The 18367-nt window shown below is 44.2% G+C and overlaps 1 protein-coding gene across 1 annotated transcript in view; it reads left to right on the top strand.

Moving 5' to 3' along the window:
- CLK2 (CDC like kinase 2) overlaps nucleotides 1-18367 on the top strand; it is a 56904-nt gene that overhangs the window by 15499 nt on the left and 23038 nt on the right. The window contains exons 2-6 of the mRNA XM_086947397.1: nucleotides 6135-6301; nucleotides 7079-7313; nucleotides 9402-9495; nucleotides 9925-9991; nucleotides 11212-11328. Of these exons, the coding sequence (XP_086803523.1) occupies nucleotides 6135-6301; nucleotides 7079-7313; nucleotides 9402-9495; nucleotides 9925-9991; nucleotides 11212-11328 (680 nt within the window). The remainder of the gene's footprint in view (nucleotides 1-6134; nucleotides 6302-7078; nucleotides 7314-9401; nucleotides 9496-9924; nucleotides 9992-11211; nucleotides 11329-18367) is intronic.

Here is an 18367-nt window from a genome sequence, read left to right as displayed (position 1 = left end):
TGATTAACATTCCAGCTCTGAACGTGACAATCCAAGTGCCTTCTATAGGTGCCATTAACTGCGGATAGTTCAGCCGAAGGCACCATTCGTTACTCTCTATTATGTATGGCCATTGCATGTTGCTCCCTCTTCTCGACACCCCCAAGTCGTATGCAAAATTAAACTCCACAAGGCATTTAGTTGCATTATGTTGCAAAACAATACCGATACCAGTTAAACGAAAGTCAAATCTTAATAATAAAAAAAAAATGCTGTACCTCATATATCGAAATATGCACAGATTCCACATTTCCTCAAGTGCTCTAACATGAAACATGTTGCCATAAATATGATTTGGGCTGATCGCTTTGTTTTTTTTAAACAGATTAGTAAACTGAAAACCCACTTCTTATTTTTGTACTTTAAAGTGTAGCTATATTTATGTTGTATGACATGCCTTTCACCTTGTTTTCTGGCCTAGCAGCCGGTATGTCTCAACTCTGATAAATGATTACAGTTGAGCATCTGCGGCATTTCGTTATAGGTGCTTAGAGATGTCACAACTAGACTATAATAGGTAAATTATAGGCAGGCCTGTGTATATGTGTGCATGTGTATGTTGAAGGGACATCAAGTGTGGAGAAAAATCCAGTGCTACACATCACAATCGCCCACAGTAGGTATTCTATAGTGTTTCTCTGTGTCTCCTTGAGTGCGAAGCCTACTGTGAGATCATGAACCAAATGACACCTTTAATGTTTGATCAGATGTGGAACTTAGTATAACATGCCAGATATAGGATTCGTTTGGACATAAGTAGTCTATATTAGGAATAGAATAAACCATATGTGATTAGAGGTATAAATGCTGTTTGACGGGAAAGCATTTTTTGAGCTTACAATGTTGGCTTGTAAATGATCACAGCTCATCCAAGGTCGCCACTATAGCCTCCCAAAAGCACGCGACCTCCGGACAGGCCAAAACCGTATGCGGAAAGTCAGCTTCCAAAGAGTTGCACCTGGGGCATGGCCTGGCATCCAAGAACATACAACTAGTTCAGGCCGGTTTAGGTATACTTTGTGCATGTAGTTAAAGTGTGTGTACTTAAGTCTTGTTTTTGGACACCGTCTTAACCTGCTCTCTGCTTGTCTGTTAGGTCCCCACCCCCTAATATGTTCCACTTATTCCTCGTGGCAGAGTACCCATTAACTCGGCCGCCCAGCAGCACATTTTACAGTAGTGTGACCACTTTTCTGCCTGGTGCTGTCCACCTCTTTAGTCGGGTTCCCCAGAATTAGACTTAGTCAGTGTGGTGTATTTAAAAGTATCAAATATCCATTCTGGTCACTGTGTACAGGAGTCTACTCCACTGTGTAATCCCTGGGCCAAATCCCATTCTCTCTAGTACCCCCATCAGGTATGGCCAACCAACATAGTCTAAGGCTTTCTCTATGTCTAGGGACATAGCCTCCAGTGGTGTGCCATCCCGTGGAGCAGCTTCCGTTATAGAGGAGAGCCGCCTGATGTTGAAGGGTGTATTCCTTCCCTGTACCAATCCTTTTGGTCTGGGTGACTCGGGTGCCGATTATCTGGGTAAATCATTAGCTAGCACATTCCTGAGTATTTTGCAATCAGTGTTTAATAACGAGCGTGAAAAATAGAAGCTCACATTTAGGAGATCCCGAACAGATTTAGAAAGTTCAGTTATCCGCGTTTCTCTTAGAGCCTGGGGTTAGATTCCCGTCTCTCTGACCTCTTCATATATTTGAGGTAGCTTGGGAGGCAGTTGTGCTCAATGTCTTATAGAACTCTGTTAGGAGCTAATCAGCGCCTGGGGTTTTACTGTGCATCATCTGATGCATTGTTGCTCGCACAGCCCCTATCATAAGGGGCTTGTCCAGGGTGAACCTCAGCAGGGGTCTAATCTCGGAATGTGAGTCTTGTCTACATTGGAGCGCAAGGTAGCATCAATTGTGTCTGTGGGGCATATAGTGTGGCGTACTATCACAAATACCTCATTAATGGCGGCTTGGGTGGTTATCTCGCCTGATGGTGATTTTATTGCCCCAAAGGGGGTTCTTGATGTCTCTGTGCGAAGGGCCATACTGTTCTATACCCTTCTGTGTGTTGATGTGTGACATACTCCCTACAGTCTGTCCCAGTGGATCTTAACCTTTTGACTTCTGTGGACCCCCACCTAATCATTGCTGGAACTTGGGACCTCCACTAAATCGTTATTGGAATACGGGACCCCCACTGAGTCAATACTGAAAGCGATTTGAACTACAAAACAATACACAAACAATACACAAAAAATATAGAAACAAGTTCTCATCAAAAAATACACATGATGAAATACTGTAGTTCACAAAAATATATATTTTTAATTATTTTGATAGAGGTTGTAGTTTTTCTAACTTCAATTGAGACCAGGATTAAATGAGGATACTCACTGAATTTTTAAGCATTAAAATTTCTTCACATTTTAGTTAACCCATTAAAATATCTCCTTGGTCAGCATTTGCTTGATACCCTATGAGGTCTTCAAAGTGTGGAGCCTATGTACTGAGGAGTAGTATGAGAATTCTGCCCTTCTTTGACCCCTTCTGGTGTTGAGAGGCAAAAAAAAAAATAGCGCTCAGCAAACGATGTGTAACAACCATATACTGGCCTCATCGTAGTAAGCCAGAAGAGACCAAGCAAATGACCCACAGTGTCACCATCAGGTTGTTCCCTTCTGTATTCGGTTAGGGGACAAAACAATAAGGGGGTAAAAGCATTCAAACATCTGACAACGGGGTGAGCATCTGGAGCAGTGATTGGGTGAGAAGTGAAAGCACCAACCACCACTGCAATCCACACTAGTGTTTAAATAGAGTGGGGTGTATTTCTTACCCGTAATCAATAATGTAAACCCCGCTCTCACGCCTAAAAACCGCAGCTTCTATTGGTCAGGGTGCCCAGCAAGCAGCCGGGTGAGCAGTGTAAAAGGCGGGCAGAGACCCTGCTTCACTGTGCTCGCAAGTGCTCTCCCTCTTACTGGGGCCCAGGGATGGTAGGTGCTCCTCAGGCCGCAGAGTTCTCAGTTGATCGTAGCCTGCGGCCCAGCATTCGGAGCACTGACAAAGCACTGTAGCGATGCCGGGAGAGGTGTCTACGTTTCCGGGCAGGAAGATGGTTGCGCTGCCATCTGCAGGATAATTGTACATGGGTTCAGATCAGGAGCCCTTAAGTGTCCGTCCTTCCCCCCCCCCCCCCCCCACCCCCCCCCCCTCCTCCATTTGACCTTTTTACTTGCTCAGGTGGTAAGCAAAGAATTTGACATTTATTTATTTATTTATTTATTTATTTAATTTGTATAGCGCGTTATAACCACCGGGGTCTCTAAGCGCTGATTGTCCAAATTACCTAGTGGGGCTCAGCATGTTACTTGATCTTGGCGGTGCACCTAGTGGCTGCTCCATGCTTGCTTAAACAAAACAGTTTTTAACTTTTTTCTGAAGGTTAACAGATTGCGTTCCTTCCTTAGTTCTGGCCATGGTTGGTGGCTCTTTACCATTCTTGAAATTCTGCAGGCATGGAAGTTAGGAGCCAGCCCTTGAATACCTGGTTCTTGCAGTTGAATTTTCATTTGCAAAGAAATAAAGCAATCCCTATAGGGAACAAGCTGAATTAGATTATTTGTGTGCAATTTTAATAGTTAGTGCATTTAACTTTTTCAGTACTTGTATACTTTTTGTTTGCTGAAAACTAAATTAATATTTTATTCATATTTTATTGCATGTGACTTTCTTACTGGCTTGTGAAAAGTTGCTAGGGCTGTGAGCAATCTGGCCTATTAGCAAACAAACATTCTTGAGACGTGGCAGCAAACGCCTATAAAATAAAACTATAGACCTTGAAGGGTTGCTGGCTTGAAAAGCATGACCTGTGACTTTTTAAAACCAGCATTTGCAATGCAATAGGTCTGGCATTTATGCAAGTTTGAGCTATTGACATTGCAAATGACAATGCCTTTTATTTTTTTCATTTTTAAAACCTAAATAAAAGGAATTTTCATTTGAAATGTCAATAGCTCAAACTCTCATAAATTTGAGACCTATTGCATCAAGTGTTTGTTCTCTCTATTGCTGAGGGTCAAACTCCGAGGATGAGAAAAATGCGCACCGTGCCGCTGGTGCCAGAGAGGGGTCGGGCAGAAAGCAGGAAGGAAAATAAGCAGAAACCTAGGGCAGCATGAAGGTGAATGTGACGGAAAGTGCGGGAGGCAGAGAGCACGTGAAGGGACAGTGCACAGGGAACACAGAGGGTATAAATGGTAGAGACAGCGAACCGCAGGGCAGAGAGGAGGGTTGGAAGAGACCCAAAGGGTAGAAGAGGTACGGAGTACAGTGGGGGGGCGAACACGGACGGTGAGCAGAGAGCACGTAAGTGACAGTGCACTATGAACCCCCAGGGTATAAAGGGTAGAGGCAGAGTCTACCCTGTGGTATGCACAGTGCCTCGCAGCTCACTAGCTCCTGTCCCGGGGCATCTACAGCACCTCTGCTCACCAGCTCCTGGGCTTTGCGGTGTTTGATGGCTGAAGGGGAAACCCATGGCAGGCAGAGCCGGGGAGGGAGGAGAGACACGCCTTCTCTTTCAGTTTCATTTTCCGGAGCCAGGAGTAGTCCGGGGAGGAGGGGAGTGGGAGCAGAAGAGACAGAGTGGTAGGAGATGGCGAGAGTAAAAGGGGCATGGACAGGGTTGGATTGGGATTACAAATCTGCTTTAAGTAAGTGCAGGATGTTGAAAGTAATTAGAAGCATGTAGTGCATAAAGGTGGCGCTAGTAGCTGTGTCTCTGCAGATCTCCATCTGCTCAGAGAGACCGAGGGAAGAAGAAACCAAGTGCTTACCCAGTAATTAAAGGAGACCGTCTAACGCTGCCAGTACACGATCAAGTCTGAATGGGCGGTGGCTAACTAAAGGAAATAGGGCAGTTACCAAAAAGCCTCACTTTCAATCGGAGACCAGCGTTTACCAAAAAGGATGACACCGCCCAATAGGAAGGATGGGCGGAGCTTCCACTGCCAAAATCTCCTCGATTACAAGAGGTCTCTGAGTGATGAGCGCATGCACTGCAACGCTAGGCGAGACCTAAAATCGAAATATTAGCAGATTCAAACATTAAAAACTTACTGTAAATGTGTGGGAATCTAAAATTGGATTGTGCCCTTACCTTGATTTGGCAGAGGGTTGCAAGCAATGCAAACAATATAGTGCGTAGCATTAGTAACCTGAATTAAAGCACTGGTATAGACGGACACAAAGGATCAGACAATAGCAGCAAAACATTTTTTTTTAAAATTTGGTATGATAGTCTAGTGTAATGCTTTGTCCTATAGAAATGAAACGACATTTAAAAAAGATTTTAAATTCTAATTAAGTTCGATATTTTTTTCTCCATTTTGTTTCAATTAAAATAGATCATTAATTGTATGTTTGTGTACTTGTTTCTGTATTTTTGTGGATTGATTTGTGGCAGAACAAAAAGCTTTTTACTTGCTCTTTATAAGGTTTGAATCGTTGGCTGCTCCTCCTTCCCCACCCTCTTGTCCATGTCCCTATTAGTCTTATCTTGAACTCTGAAGCATGACCTGAACCGTTCTAGTGACTGAAAACTGCTTATAAAAGTATTGGTACTACATTGAAAACTATTAATCAGTTAGTTTGGGGAAATATCCATGATGGCAGACTATACTCGAACATTCTCTTGGAAAAATTGCTGTTGGAATCCCAATCATTGTAAGCTGTGATTAATCACATTTAGCTTACTGTTCAGTATAGCTTCTATAAAATATGTACAACTGTCTTTATTCACCCCTATCAGTCTACCCAGTTCTGTTCTTGGATCGTTTTTTAGCTGGTACTTACCTTCTAAACGTAGTGTCATGTGAGGCAGTGTATTTGTGATTGGGCAGACATACTATCACTGTGCAAACCTGCTATTAGGTTGTTCTCTTGCTCTGGGGCACTAGATAGTTTCAATGCTTGGAGAATTTGGTTGAGGCGTTCTGCTAGGAACACGTTCACATGTTTGATGTTTTCTGTGGCTATGAGCAGATATTGGCTTTTCCGTTATCTACCCTTTGACTGAGTAATCTTCGTTTACAGATGCCACATTCAAGAAGGTACCGTTCTTCGGAGCGTGGAAGCAGAGGCAGCTATCGTGAGCGTTACAGGAGCCGAAAGCACAAGAGGAGGAGGAGCAGATCCCGTTCAAGCAGCAGTGAGCGGGACCGGCGGCATCGCCGCGAAGACAGCTATGTGCGTTCCAGGAGGTGAGCGTGGAAAATAATTAATGTTTATCTTTTTAATGCAAGTTAATCCAAAACATTTAGGCACCTAGTGGGAGAGAGAATATTGGAAAAATAGTTGCCCGTATTATAGCTCCCATGTTCATGGTTTTCTAGTGGGTGCCGCGAAATGGATCGTGCAATGTTCCTCAGACCTCTGTACTTCATGCTTGTTAAGTTGTTAGGCGTGATGGAGGCAGCCTACTTAAGCTGTTCATTTTAGTTATTGTTGCTATTGATTTATTCTTTCCAGGGATAAAATTAGTAGACCAATCTGTAGTAATGCAGTTCAGTGTATATTTTGTAGAGTCTTTTAACAACTTTGTTTTGTTCATGATTTCCCAGTGATGGATGAATATTCTTTAGTATTCTGGTTCGTGCGGGTGGTTTGCTTTCTTAAATTCGGTGTATTTTATTGCCCTTTTCCTTTGTACCAACATTTAATTGCAGATGAAGAAATTGATGTTTGCAAGGTGCTTTAGATGTCCTTGTGAGGGTAGAGTATCATTATTACTATGTAATCCTTAGTGCATAAATGCTCGGGTGCCCTCATTTTGACAAGGACAGTCTTGTTCCAATTCCACAGATGTGCTTTTGTTTCTTCAGTTCTGGTTTTCTCTCTTTATTTTTTGGGGTGGGTCTTATCCTTGTTCTTAGTCTTCGGGCCTGGCTGCACAATGACCTGCAGAGAAGGACCAGAATGAGCCACATTTGGAATAGTATTTGAGGAATGCAAGGGTAATGACTTTGATTTTGTGTTAGCTATGATGGCCGTTCGTCTGATCGAAGACCCTGTGATCGAAGGTACTGCGACCACCACAGAAGATGTGAGTACAGCAGAGACCGCGGCAAAGCCTACTGTGAATCAAACTACCGACGCTCCTACGACTACCGCCGTTCACGTGACCGCGACGAAAGCTACAGGAGCTGCAAAAGCAGCCGGCGTAAGCAAATGCGGAGAAGGCGCCGAACCAGGTCACGTAGCCAGTCTTCGTCGGTGAGTACGCTACCATTTTTTAAATAGTGGTAAGCCCACACAATAAAGTTTGTTCTTTTTTAAAGGTTCATGAAGATTTGGTAAGTTGAAAAATTATTTTATTTATATTTAGGGTTGTGCATGTCAAGGAAGGTGTTTTTTGTAGCATAGTGTTGAGTTTGATTTAGTGCAATTAATGGTTCAGGCTGACACATAAGCATCATCCAGAGGGCCTCCAAGGACTCTTTGCCATGAACAAACTCTTGTCCCTCCCTAGGTGTAGTGTAATTTATCTGCCATTCTCTAGGAGAGGGTCTTATTCTTTCTGTGGTGTGATCCCATTTGTTCTTGGCTCTTTAGCTTTTAGCAACCATACTATAAAATAAATACATACATCACATAAACTTTGGAATTGAAAATGCCAATTTAAGACCAGTTCTCGAAACACTAATTTCCTGAGTCCACCTTTAAGTTAGTAGGTGCTGCCCTGCACGTTTCAAATTCATGCTAGATTAAATCTCGGTATTTTTATTGCCGATCTCATAAAATACATAAGGTGCCTGCTTGGTGGTGGTGCTGTGTTTCCGGCAGGTGTTTCAGTTGGGTGCCTTTTATACTCGATAAGAGGAGCCCCAGTTAAAGACCGCAGCATCAAAGACCTTCTCTGTTTCCTATGGTGTTTACCTGATAAAAGCAGAAAAAGTAATTGGCTCCTCAGAGGCATAGTGCCCTTTAACCACGGTTTTCATGTAGGCCTTACAGATCGTCCTCACTGTAACCTAAAGAGGTGGCTTCCCAAAATGGTATAGTATGCTTAAATAGTATAGGGAACGACTTAATTGTGCTGAACCAGTGTCAGAGATGTTTGTGAGGTCTGACTGGCAGGTTGCTGTGTAAAACAGTTTGCAAATAAATCCCTTTCTCCCAGTAGCCCTGAAGAGCCTGCCCATGTTAACCCTTTATGATTTCTGGTCTAGTAACACTAAATAGGACAACTGATGACTACGTCGTGGTGGTTCTGCTTAGAAGTAGACTGAGGCATTACTGGCTTATTCAGAGTATAAACATGAAGCACACATTACATATAATTTGTCCTCCCGTGCATTTTCTAGTTGCTCTTAAGGCTTTTCCGAAGGTTGATCTTGACAAAGAGGTCCTACTTGGCTTTAATTTGTGCTAGGTCAGTGTTGGTGGGGAACGCTTAAAGGTTGTGTGGAATGTTCACCATTTGTTCGCAACTTTTGTAATGTTTTATTTTTTGTTTGGGGCCTGGATTCCTTGTATTATCCTTCTGTTTCTCACTGCTTCTAAGCAGCTTTTAAGCCTCATCAGTTACTCAGAGTAACTAATAATGAAGCCTGTGGTTCTTCACAGTACTGTCCACCAACCTTTTCGGTCCCTTAACCCTTTCATTTAGGCTGCTGGAATCTAACCCATTGTACAGCAAGTATGGTGCTGTCAGAAAGGCTGTATTTCTTTCAGTTCTTCTATCCACATTGGCCAATTTGATGGGTGAATTTTATACATGGACCTAATACTTTTTTTATTTTATTTTTATTTTTTTAGAGCGAAATTGATCAGTTTATCTCATAGCAATAGTTTCTTCAGTCACAATAGTTATTCTCAACCTTGGTTTTCATTGAAAACTATCTATGGTTTCTGGTCATTTCCTATCACAATGGAAGAAATGTAGCCTTTCTGTCAGCTCTGAACTGTACAATGAAAGCCTGGTACTGTTGTCATTTTAGCATTTGTCCCAGGGTATGGGGAGTGTTTTCCCATGGGCCAGCTGTTCTTGCGTTCTGCTGCAGTGGGTCGGGGTGGGTCTTTAGGTTTTATTTTTTCTTTGCAACAACGCAGAATGTTTTTTTCTTTTTTTGATTTCTGAGTTAGTGTATTGTATCTTGACATGTTCCCTTGCAATATCCCTATCGTTATATATTCCTATGTGCCGTATGAATTGGCCTGGAATCTACTGCACCCCTCCTCCTACTCCTCAAACAACATTGTGAATGTCCAAACCAACCAATGTGACGCTGGCTACTGCGCTGGTTTGAAAAATCTGATTGGCTGGTGAATGACGAATTTGCCTGGATTGACATGTAACAGCGGAGCCGACAAAGCACAAGAAGGGGCAAGAGTGTGGAAGACGACGTTGAAGGCCACCTGATCTATCACATCGGCGACTGGCTACAAGAAAGATGTACAGCCAAATCGTAACATAATTTAGCTCTCTAGTTAAGATACCCCAAAAAGTTGCAGACCTGTCTTCCTATCTTTTATATTTTTCTTTTTACTTTTTATTTCATTTACACCTTTCCTTCCTTACTCCCAATCCCTTCTTTATTTTAAATACTCCCTTCTATACTGTTTGATTTATTACATGCAGTACAGGAAACATTTTTTTAAAGCAAGCTACTTGTGCAGTTGGTTTATGCCTTCTGCTTCAGACATTACCGCCCCATTGCTGATGTGACATCTTTATAATAATTAGTTTTGCGCCGGCGAGTGCTTTTTTTTATTTAAGCGTTCGCCATGGTTAGTCCTCTCTGCCAGGTCTTGTTTTATTAAAAGCTGCACTCTATTCCAGGGATCTGAATCTCATTTGTTGTTCTTGTCTTTTCATTTTCAGATGAAATTGTCAGTACCCTAGGTGAAGGAACCTTTGGTAGAGTTGTGGAATGCGTCGACCACCGTAGGTGAGTTTGCCAATCTGTATGCATGAACTACAGAATTTTAATTATGGCAGTGCAGTGCTCCATGTGGGCCAGCATAACTTTGCAGACCAAGTTTTGGTCCATGCATTTTTTGGGGGTCTATTTTGGTCTGCCACACGTACTTTGGCTCCATTACAAAAAGAATTCTAGAAATTGCATACAAAATCCACAACCTTGAAATTGACTCCACCCATGAAAACTAAGACAAAGCAATTCATATATTAGGTACAAATAGACAAAAAACAGAACAGGAAGAGGCAGTCACATTGACAGGATAAGCAAAAGTTATCCTCCATAATCAAGAATATAACGGTTTAGTTTTTTAAAAACAAAGAACAATTTGGGGTACATTAAAAAAAAATATATTTTTTTTTACTGATCATGTCCCTCTCCTCGTTTTGATGATGGGCCTGTATCAATTTTGATAAGGGACTGAAATGCAACCGTAATAATGCAGAAATTGTTAAGCATTATTGGGGAGTTTCACCCATTATTTTTCCCTTTAAACATTATGAAGAGAATAATACTGCTTTGTTTGCGGACTTTAAGATATTTTTTGTCATTTATATATGTACTTGTTTTGTATACAGCTTTTCTAATTATTTTTGTAATCTACTCTTTGGACAATAAATACTGTGATTACCCAAATATGCCCTCCCCGGTTTAATACTTATGATCTATTGGACTCGTATTATGAAATATAATGTATATCTGTCCAGGTGACATTCTGTTTTGCAATTATATTGTTTCCCTAGCCCCTTGTTCGTATCAAAGGGTGCTTCTTAAGTAATCATTGTGATATTTGAAAGCTAGCCTTTGCTGTGTTTCTCAGAAATTCTGTAGCTTCACCGCTTGTAATGAAAAATAAATCCTGAAGAGGATTGTGGTGCTGAAATGGTTCCCTCTACATCATGGTCTATTATATACTTGTATGTAGTAATCCTGCTGCACCGCACTATTTGACCAGTTCAAACACTTAAAACCTTGAATTGAATAACTGAACAAACTTCAGATGTTGCACAAAACCTACTTGGAAGTTATTGATTTAAATTTGTTTCACTAAAACAAATGTAATATAAACGTGATATAGAACAATTGGCAAATAAACTTGTGGCGAACAATGAAAACATAACCGCTTTTACTTTATATTAAATTGTCCATGAGAATATGCTCTTCATATTACATTGTGTTTAAATTTTCAGAGGTGGAGCACGTATAGCTTTAAAAGTGATCAAGAATGTGGAGAAGTATAAGGAGGCAGCACGACTGGAAATAAATGTGTTGGACAAAATAAATGAGCGAGACCCGGAAAACAAACAGTAAGGCACTTCCAGATGTTTTCTCCAGCATTTGTAGATCTTGAAATGCATCTTTCGTTTGAGCTGTTAACTATTTGTCTAGAAAAATAGCTCCATGTAGTATGGATTTAATTTTGCGGCGGGCCCTGTTATTTGCGTTCCGGGGACTTAAGGCCTGGTTTGTCCTCTTGTGCCTTGTATTAATACTTTTCCTTTGCAGTGATAGTGCTACATATAAATGGCTTGAATTCTGAAATTTTTTCACCTGATGCTTAAAGTCAGCAGACTCCTTCTTTGTCAGTAGTTAATGAAATAATCCATTTTTTAAATTATTCTCATATGCCTCACAATATTTTGGTGATCCTTGTGCTCCTACTGTGTTTCAATCTGCTTTTCCCCACAACCCGCAAACGGAATTGGTTTTGTAAGAATCCTTTATCAATTGAGTAACATTGGTATTAGAAATCCACTCTTTATAAATCCCATCCAATATCGATATTATTACAGCTCATATCAACTTGGGTGCTAGAGAATAATTGGAACCCATTATCCTAGCCTTCCTACATATGTTAGAACAATCATAGTCACATAAAACATTAAAAGGCTTGCAGTCCTCCCAGTAGTACAAAAATAGTTTTTTTGAACCAGTGTTACAAAATCCTCTTTAATCATTGGCTTGACAATGAGTTTAATTTACTTTATGTACAGGACTCTTCTTCCACAGTACACTCTTGAGTAGTCCTTAATTTGTCATTCTCTATAAGTGACTTGCCGCTCCAGGGATGCGGAGGTGTGACTAGTTACACTTTTGGTAATGGTAGCACAACACGTGCATTTATTTGAAGGTATAGACATGGAGTGATAATTTAGTGACGACCTAACAACCATTGCACTGTACCATGGAAGACCAGTATTCTGTATATATATTTGATACTCAGGAGACTGAACACTGCACATTGAATTGAGGTTTGCCCCAGTATTGGAACTTTCATAGATTCCCATGCTTTTGTGTCATTCCCCGTCGTCGGAATGGGAGTCTCGGTAACAAAAATAACATAGCAGTAGGCACAAAAAAGAAAGAAAAAGGCCTAGGCCGCATTCCCTTTTGTAGCCCATCACTCTCTTTGGCTGATGTCTAAGTTTGGTCTCTTTTACACAATCAGAAGAGCCTCACCCCTTAGAACCCTCCTGAAGGAACCTCAGAGCCTCAGATTTTCTACTGCACGTTGTGCTTGGGGAGTCTCCTTTGAGCTCTGCTCAACTTCAACTCTTCAGAGAGTTTCTTCAAGGTTTTTTCTTCAGATTCTTTTCAGATTCACTTCAGATTGTTAGCTGATTCTCCAGGATGTCTGATAAGGAGAAGAAGGCCCTTTTCAAGTCACGTTCCACCTGTGGCAAGCAAAGGCTTTTCATGGAGGATAAGCATTAAGACTGCATCTATTGTCTCTATCCTGACCACAAGGCTGCGGACTGTAAGATCTGTCGCACCTTTTCAACCAAGACCCTCCGGGACCGTGAGGCTAGGCTTCTGACATGGCTCCAGAAGTTGAAATCCAGGAAGGATACTGTCTCCCGTGACATTGAGGATTCTGCATCGGCATCTTCCTCAAGAATGTCAGTAAAAAGGGGTAGGGGGTTCCCTTTCTCCTTCTGTAGAGCGTCATTCAAAGGCCTCAAAAAAGACCCCCAGTGAGTCTGAGAGCCAGGGTCCAGGCAAATCTCACGAGGTGAAAAGGAGAGGGTAGGACCATCTACGCCTTCTGAAGGGTTGAAGACTGATCCAGCATTCAAGAAGCCCTCTTCACATTCTTCTGACAGAAGCTCCAAGTCGTCGACTAAGAAGGCGGCGTCGACTGAGGCTCCGTCGACTAAGAAATTGAAGCAGAAGCTGAAACTGGTTCCGTCGGTGGGCTCGTCGACGGGACAGTTGACTGGATCGTCTACGACTGATACGGAAGCATCGACGAGGGACTCGCCGACGACTGCATCGTCGACTAAGGCGTCTACTATGGTGACGACGACAGTGTTGTCGACGAGAGCTTCGACGACAGCAACATTGACGACGGCGGCTGGGATGTCGACAGTCTTGTCGGCGGCATCGACAACGCCCATCTCGTTGTCGAGTGTTTTTGTGTCGACGGCACATACTCCGTCGAGGCCGACGACGACTGCATTCTCGATTCCATCGTCGGCGGAATCGTCAACTATTTTGTCATCGGAAAAGAGGATCACGATTTCCATGACCAGGATTACCCCGGACATGGCATCTCCCAGAAGGGTAACCCCTCTTCCTCCAGCTCTACTGTTCGAGGATGAGTCCGGAGAAGAGGATCAGGACTCATATGGCTATGCCAACAGCCCCTCTCAATTGCTGGTTAAATGCCAGGAAACTGACTCGGATGGAGGATATGATCAAGAGGGGAGCTATAAATGTCATGCTGCCCAACCACAGCAATACTCTGGTCAAGAGATGGTTACTGTACCATCATCTTTGCTACAGGACCTACATAATATGCTGCAAGATTATAAGTCTAAGGCTACACGTTCTGCTCCAGCTCCTGTAGCGCATGGCAGACCTGTCATGTCACCGGCCTCAACGGCTGTTCTGTATCACCACCTCAGGGGTCTCTTCAACCACTGACATCGACTCCACAGGAGCCTTCCAGACCTGCTGTCACCCATGATGATTCCTCGGATGAGGATCATGATTCGGAGGGTAGAGATCAGGACTCTGAGTGGTATGATTACGTCATTCCGGACCCTCCATCTCCAAGTCCGGATCATGTGGATTCTCCACCAGCTGATATTGGAGGTTTTCATCAGCTGATGGAAAGAGCGACGGGAAGATTCAAACTGACAATGCCTAAGGTGTCCTCTGAGTGTTTCTAGTACGATTTCAAGGAACCTTACAGGAAAACCACAAGATCCATTCCAATAGTGCAACATCTCTGGCATGAGGGCCTTAAGGCTATGAAAAATCCAGCGACGGTGGTCCCTGTGATACCGCGTCTCGATAAGAAGTACAAGGCGCCTGATGATGGTCCAGCTGCCTTGACAGGTCACCCGAAACCAGACTCTGTGCTTTTCCCAGGCGACACAGAGGAAGTCACGCAACACTGCTCCTTAACAACTCTTCCTGACAAGGAGGGAAGGAGGTTGGATAATGCCGGAAAGCGATTCTCGTCCATGGCGAGTCTTCTTGTGCGAGCAGCTAATGCCCTGGCAATATTGGGCAGATATGACTGTCAGCTTTGGTGTGATGTCGCACCGTTCCTGGACCAACTAACTCCAGAAGCGGAAGCAAGGAAGGTCTTGCAAGAGGGGGAAGCGACATCGATGGAGGTCATCGACTGTGCCATGGACATTGCCACGACGGCATTTCGTTCTTTGGTGGAAGCTGCGGTCCTTCGTCGCCAGGGGTGACTGAAGGCAACCTGGTTTCGACCCGAGATTCAAAATAAAGTCCTGGATCTTCCATTTGATGGAGAGGCACTCTTCGGGAAACTGATTGATGACACTCTCCAAGAGATCAAAAAAGACACTAAGACTGCAAGATCCTTGGGTACGCTCCAGTACTGTAAAACACCTTTTAAAGGATCCAGGGGTAAGAGTACGAACTACAGAGGATCTTACCAACAGCAAAGATACTCTTCCTATGGTTCAACCTTACAGCAGTACCGCCAGCCTTACCAACAAAGGCAGTGCCAATCCTCCAATTACTCAAGGCCTAACAGAGGAAAGCAGGCTCGCCTGGGACACGATGCGTCCAAGCGCCAATAGCGGCCTCCTGGCTCTTCCTACTGGGCCCTCCTCCAGGAAGTCATCAGTTGGAGGCAGGGTAGCAAAATACCTTCTGAATTGGTCCAAGATAACATCGGACCGTTGGGTGCCCAACATCATTCGAAAGGGCCATACCTTGGAATTCACCCAAATCCCACCAACAAAGCCCCCGGCAGCCGTTCCATCGAAACACCTACGTCTTCTGAGGCTCTAAGTTCATCAAATGTTCCTCAAGGGGGCTATAGAGCCGGTTCCCTACGACCAGAGAGGACAGGGATTCTATTCCAGGTTCTTCCTGGTCAGGAAGACGTTAGAGAAATGGCGCCCCATTCTAGGTCTCAGGGAGCTCAACACCTATCTCATCTCCCCATCTTTCCGGATGGTTTCCCTTCAAGACATCCTGAGGTTGGTCAATCCGGGGGATTTATTTATTTATTTTATTTATTTATAGGCTTGTTACGCGCCGGCATCACACCCGAAGGTGTATCTCCGCGCGGTGCTGTGAGATGAACAGGTCGGAAGGCTCCTCCTAGAAAAGTACAGTCTTTAGACGTTTCCTGAAAGCTGTGTGGCTCTGGCATTCCCTGAGGGAAAGGGGGAGACTGTTCCATAGACTAGGACCCATGATGGATAGGGCACGGCCTCCCTGTCTGGTCTTATAATGTCTAGGAACCTGAAGCAGCTGTTGATTAGAGGACCTGAGGCTACGGGATGGACGGTGAAAAACAAATTTGTCTGTCAAGTAATGTGGTCCCAGATTGTGTAAACATTTATGTATCACACAGCTGATCTTAAATTCTATCCGTTTCCGGATAGGAAGCCAATGAAGGGCCTTAAGGAGGGGAAGGGACGGAGTTCTGGGGGGGGTGTTGGTCACCAGCCGTGCTGCGGTGTTCTGCACCACCTGCAGTTTGTTGTTTCATGGCTTTCTCGATCTCGAGGATGCATACTTTCATGTACCGATTCACCCAGCACACAGAAGGTTTCTACGGTTTACAGTAGCCAAGTGCCACTTTCAATTCAGGGTTTTACCCTTTAGTCTTCGCTCAGCCCGAGGATTTTCACAAAGGTGCTGGCGCCGGTAGCGGCATTCCTACAAAGACATCATTTTCAAGTCTTTCCTTACCTGGACGACTGGTTGCTGAAGGCTCCGTCCAGAGAAGAAGCGCAGATGCGGTTCAGGCTTGTACAAACCTATTTCGCAATCTGGGACTCACGTTAAAGACAAATCATCTCTGGTTCCATCCAGGAATGCACGGTTCCTGGGAGCCATCCTGGACTCAAAACTCTCAAAGGCTTTTCCAACCCTAGAAAGGTGGAGGAAGCTTCAAACCATGGCTCTGGACCTACGAAAAAGAAGGCCTCTTTCAGTTCGCTGCTACAAGTCTCTGCTAGGGGTAATTTCATCATGCATACCCCTGATTCCTCACTGCAGGCTGCGAATGCGGCCTCTTCAGGAACAATTGGACATCCAATGGAAACAGGTGCACAGATCATTCGACGACAAGGTGTCTGTCACACCGACAATGCGGAGAGCGGCCCTGTGGTGGACAGACCAAGGCAACTTGTCCCAAGGTCTATCCATAGTAAACGATCCATCTCCTCAAGTAGTGACGACTGATGCGTTGTTGGATGGTTGGGGAGCAGTGATGCAGGACCTGCACGTCAGTGGTCATTAATCTCCTCGCGATCGATGGCTCCACATCAATCTACTGGAGCTCAGAGCAATAAAGCTGGCTCTTTAAGCTTTTCTCCCACGTCTAGGAGGTTCACAGGTTCTCATCAGGACGGACAACACCACGGCCATGCATTATGTGAACAAGGAGGGAGGAACCAGATCTCTCCCGTTGTCACAGGAAGCCCAGGAAATCTGGGAATGGGCTGTCCTTCACAGAATGTCACTTCAGGCAGAACACTTGCATGGGGTTTTGAACGAGAATGCCGACAGACTGAGCAGGTTATCATCAGTCGGTCACGAGTGGGAGCTAAACCAACAAGTTCTAGAAGAGGTATTCCGCCAGTGGGGCACACCAGCGATGGATATCTTTGCCACACCGACCAGCAAGAAATGCCGGTCTTACGCAAGCAGGCTTCACCACCACGGTTCATTGGGGAATGCGCTTTCGATAGCCTGGTCGAGAACATTTGTCTACGTTTCTTCCCCCCCCCCCCCCCCCCCCCCCCCCCCCCCATTCCACTGATCCCGAGATTGATCAGGAAGATCAAAGTGGAACCGTGCAAGATGATCCTGATAGCCCCTGCTTGGCCGAGACAGTTCTGGTACACGGAGCTCCATCTGCTGTCGCTAGCTCCGCCTCTTCCCTTGAAGCTTGTTCCAGACCAACTCACAATGTCAGAAGGACAGGTTTGGCATCCAGATCCACAGTCATTGCACCGGACGGCATGGCTCCTGAGCAGCGAGAATTTATGAATCTCCCCATCTCAACTGAAATTGAAGTCCTCTCCCAAGCGAGAGCCCCTTCCACAAACAGGACGTACCGCCTCAAGTGGAAGAGATTTTGCATTTGGTGCAGGAGAGAGAAGATTGACCCCTTTTCTTCAAAACCTCATCCGCTTCTGCCTTATCTCTTGACCGTGGCCAAGTCTGGGCTGGCCCATTCTTCTATAAGGGTACACTTGGCAGCAATTTCAAGATACAGGCGGTCGGAGTCCGGACCTTCTTTGTGGTCTTCCAGAATTAAAAAACAGTTTCTAAAAGGCTTGTTTAGGGTCTATCCACCAGTGAGACCTCTGCCTCCTACTTGGCACCTGAATCTCGTCCTTACTCAGCTCATGAGGAGTCAGTTTGAACCAATTCATCGTTCAGACATGAAGTTCCTGTCATGGAAATTGGCTCTCCTTCTTGCCCTCAAATCGGCAACACGTGTTGGAGAATTACAGGCTCTCATGATCCAAGAGCCTTTTCTACAATTCAAAAGAAACACGGTTATCTTGAGAACCAACCCAAGGTTCATACCCAAAGTACCATCGGACTTCCACTTGAAAGAGCCGGTTATTCTTAAGGATTTCTTCCTTCACCCGTCTACACCAGCGGAGAGATCGCTACATTCTCTAGATGTGCAGTGATGTTTGAAATTCTATTTGGATCGCACCAAGGGATTTCGGAAATCCTCACAATTGTTTGTAGCTTTTAGTGGTCCAAGAAAGGGTCTCTCTCTGTCAAAACAGGGAATTGCACGATGGATTACCAGTACCATTCTACATTGCCATTCTGCAGCAGGTAAACCACTGACTGGCAGGGTTCGGGAACATTCCACAA

Source organism: Lissotriton vulgaris, chromosome 12 (genome assembly GCF_964263255.1).
Source record: "Lissotriton vulgaris chromosome 12, aLisVul1.2, whole genome shotgun sequence".
Classification (NCBI taxonomy): Eukaryota; Metazoa; Chordata; class Amphibia; order Caudata; family Salamandridae; genus Lissotriton; species Lissotriton vulgaris.
The sequence above is the reverse complement of the archived record's forward strand: the minus strand, read 5'-3'. Positions and strand labels throughout refer to the sequence as shown.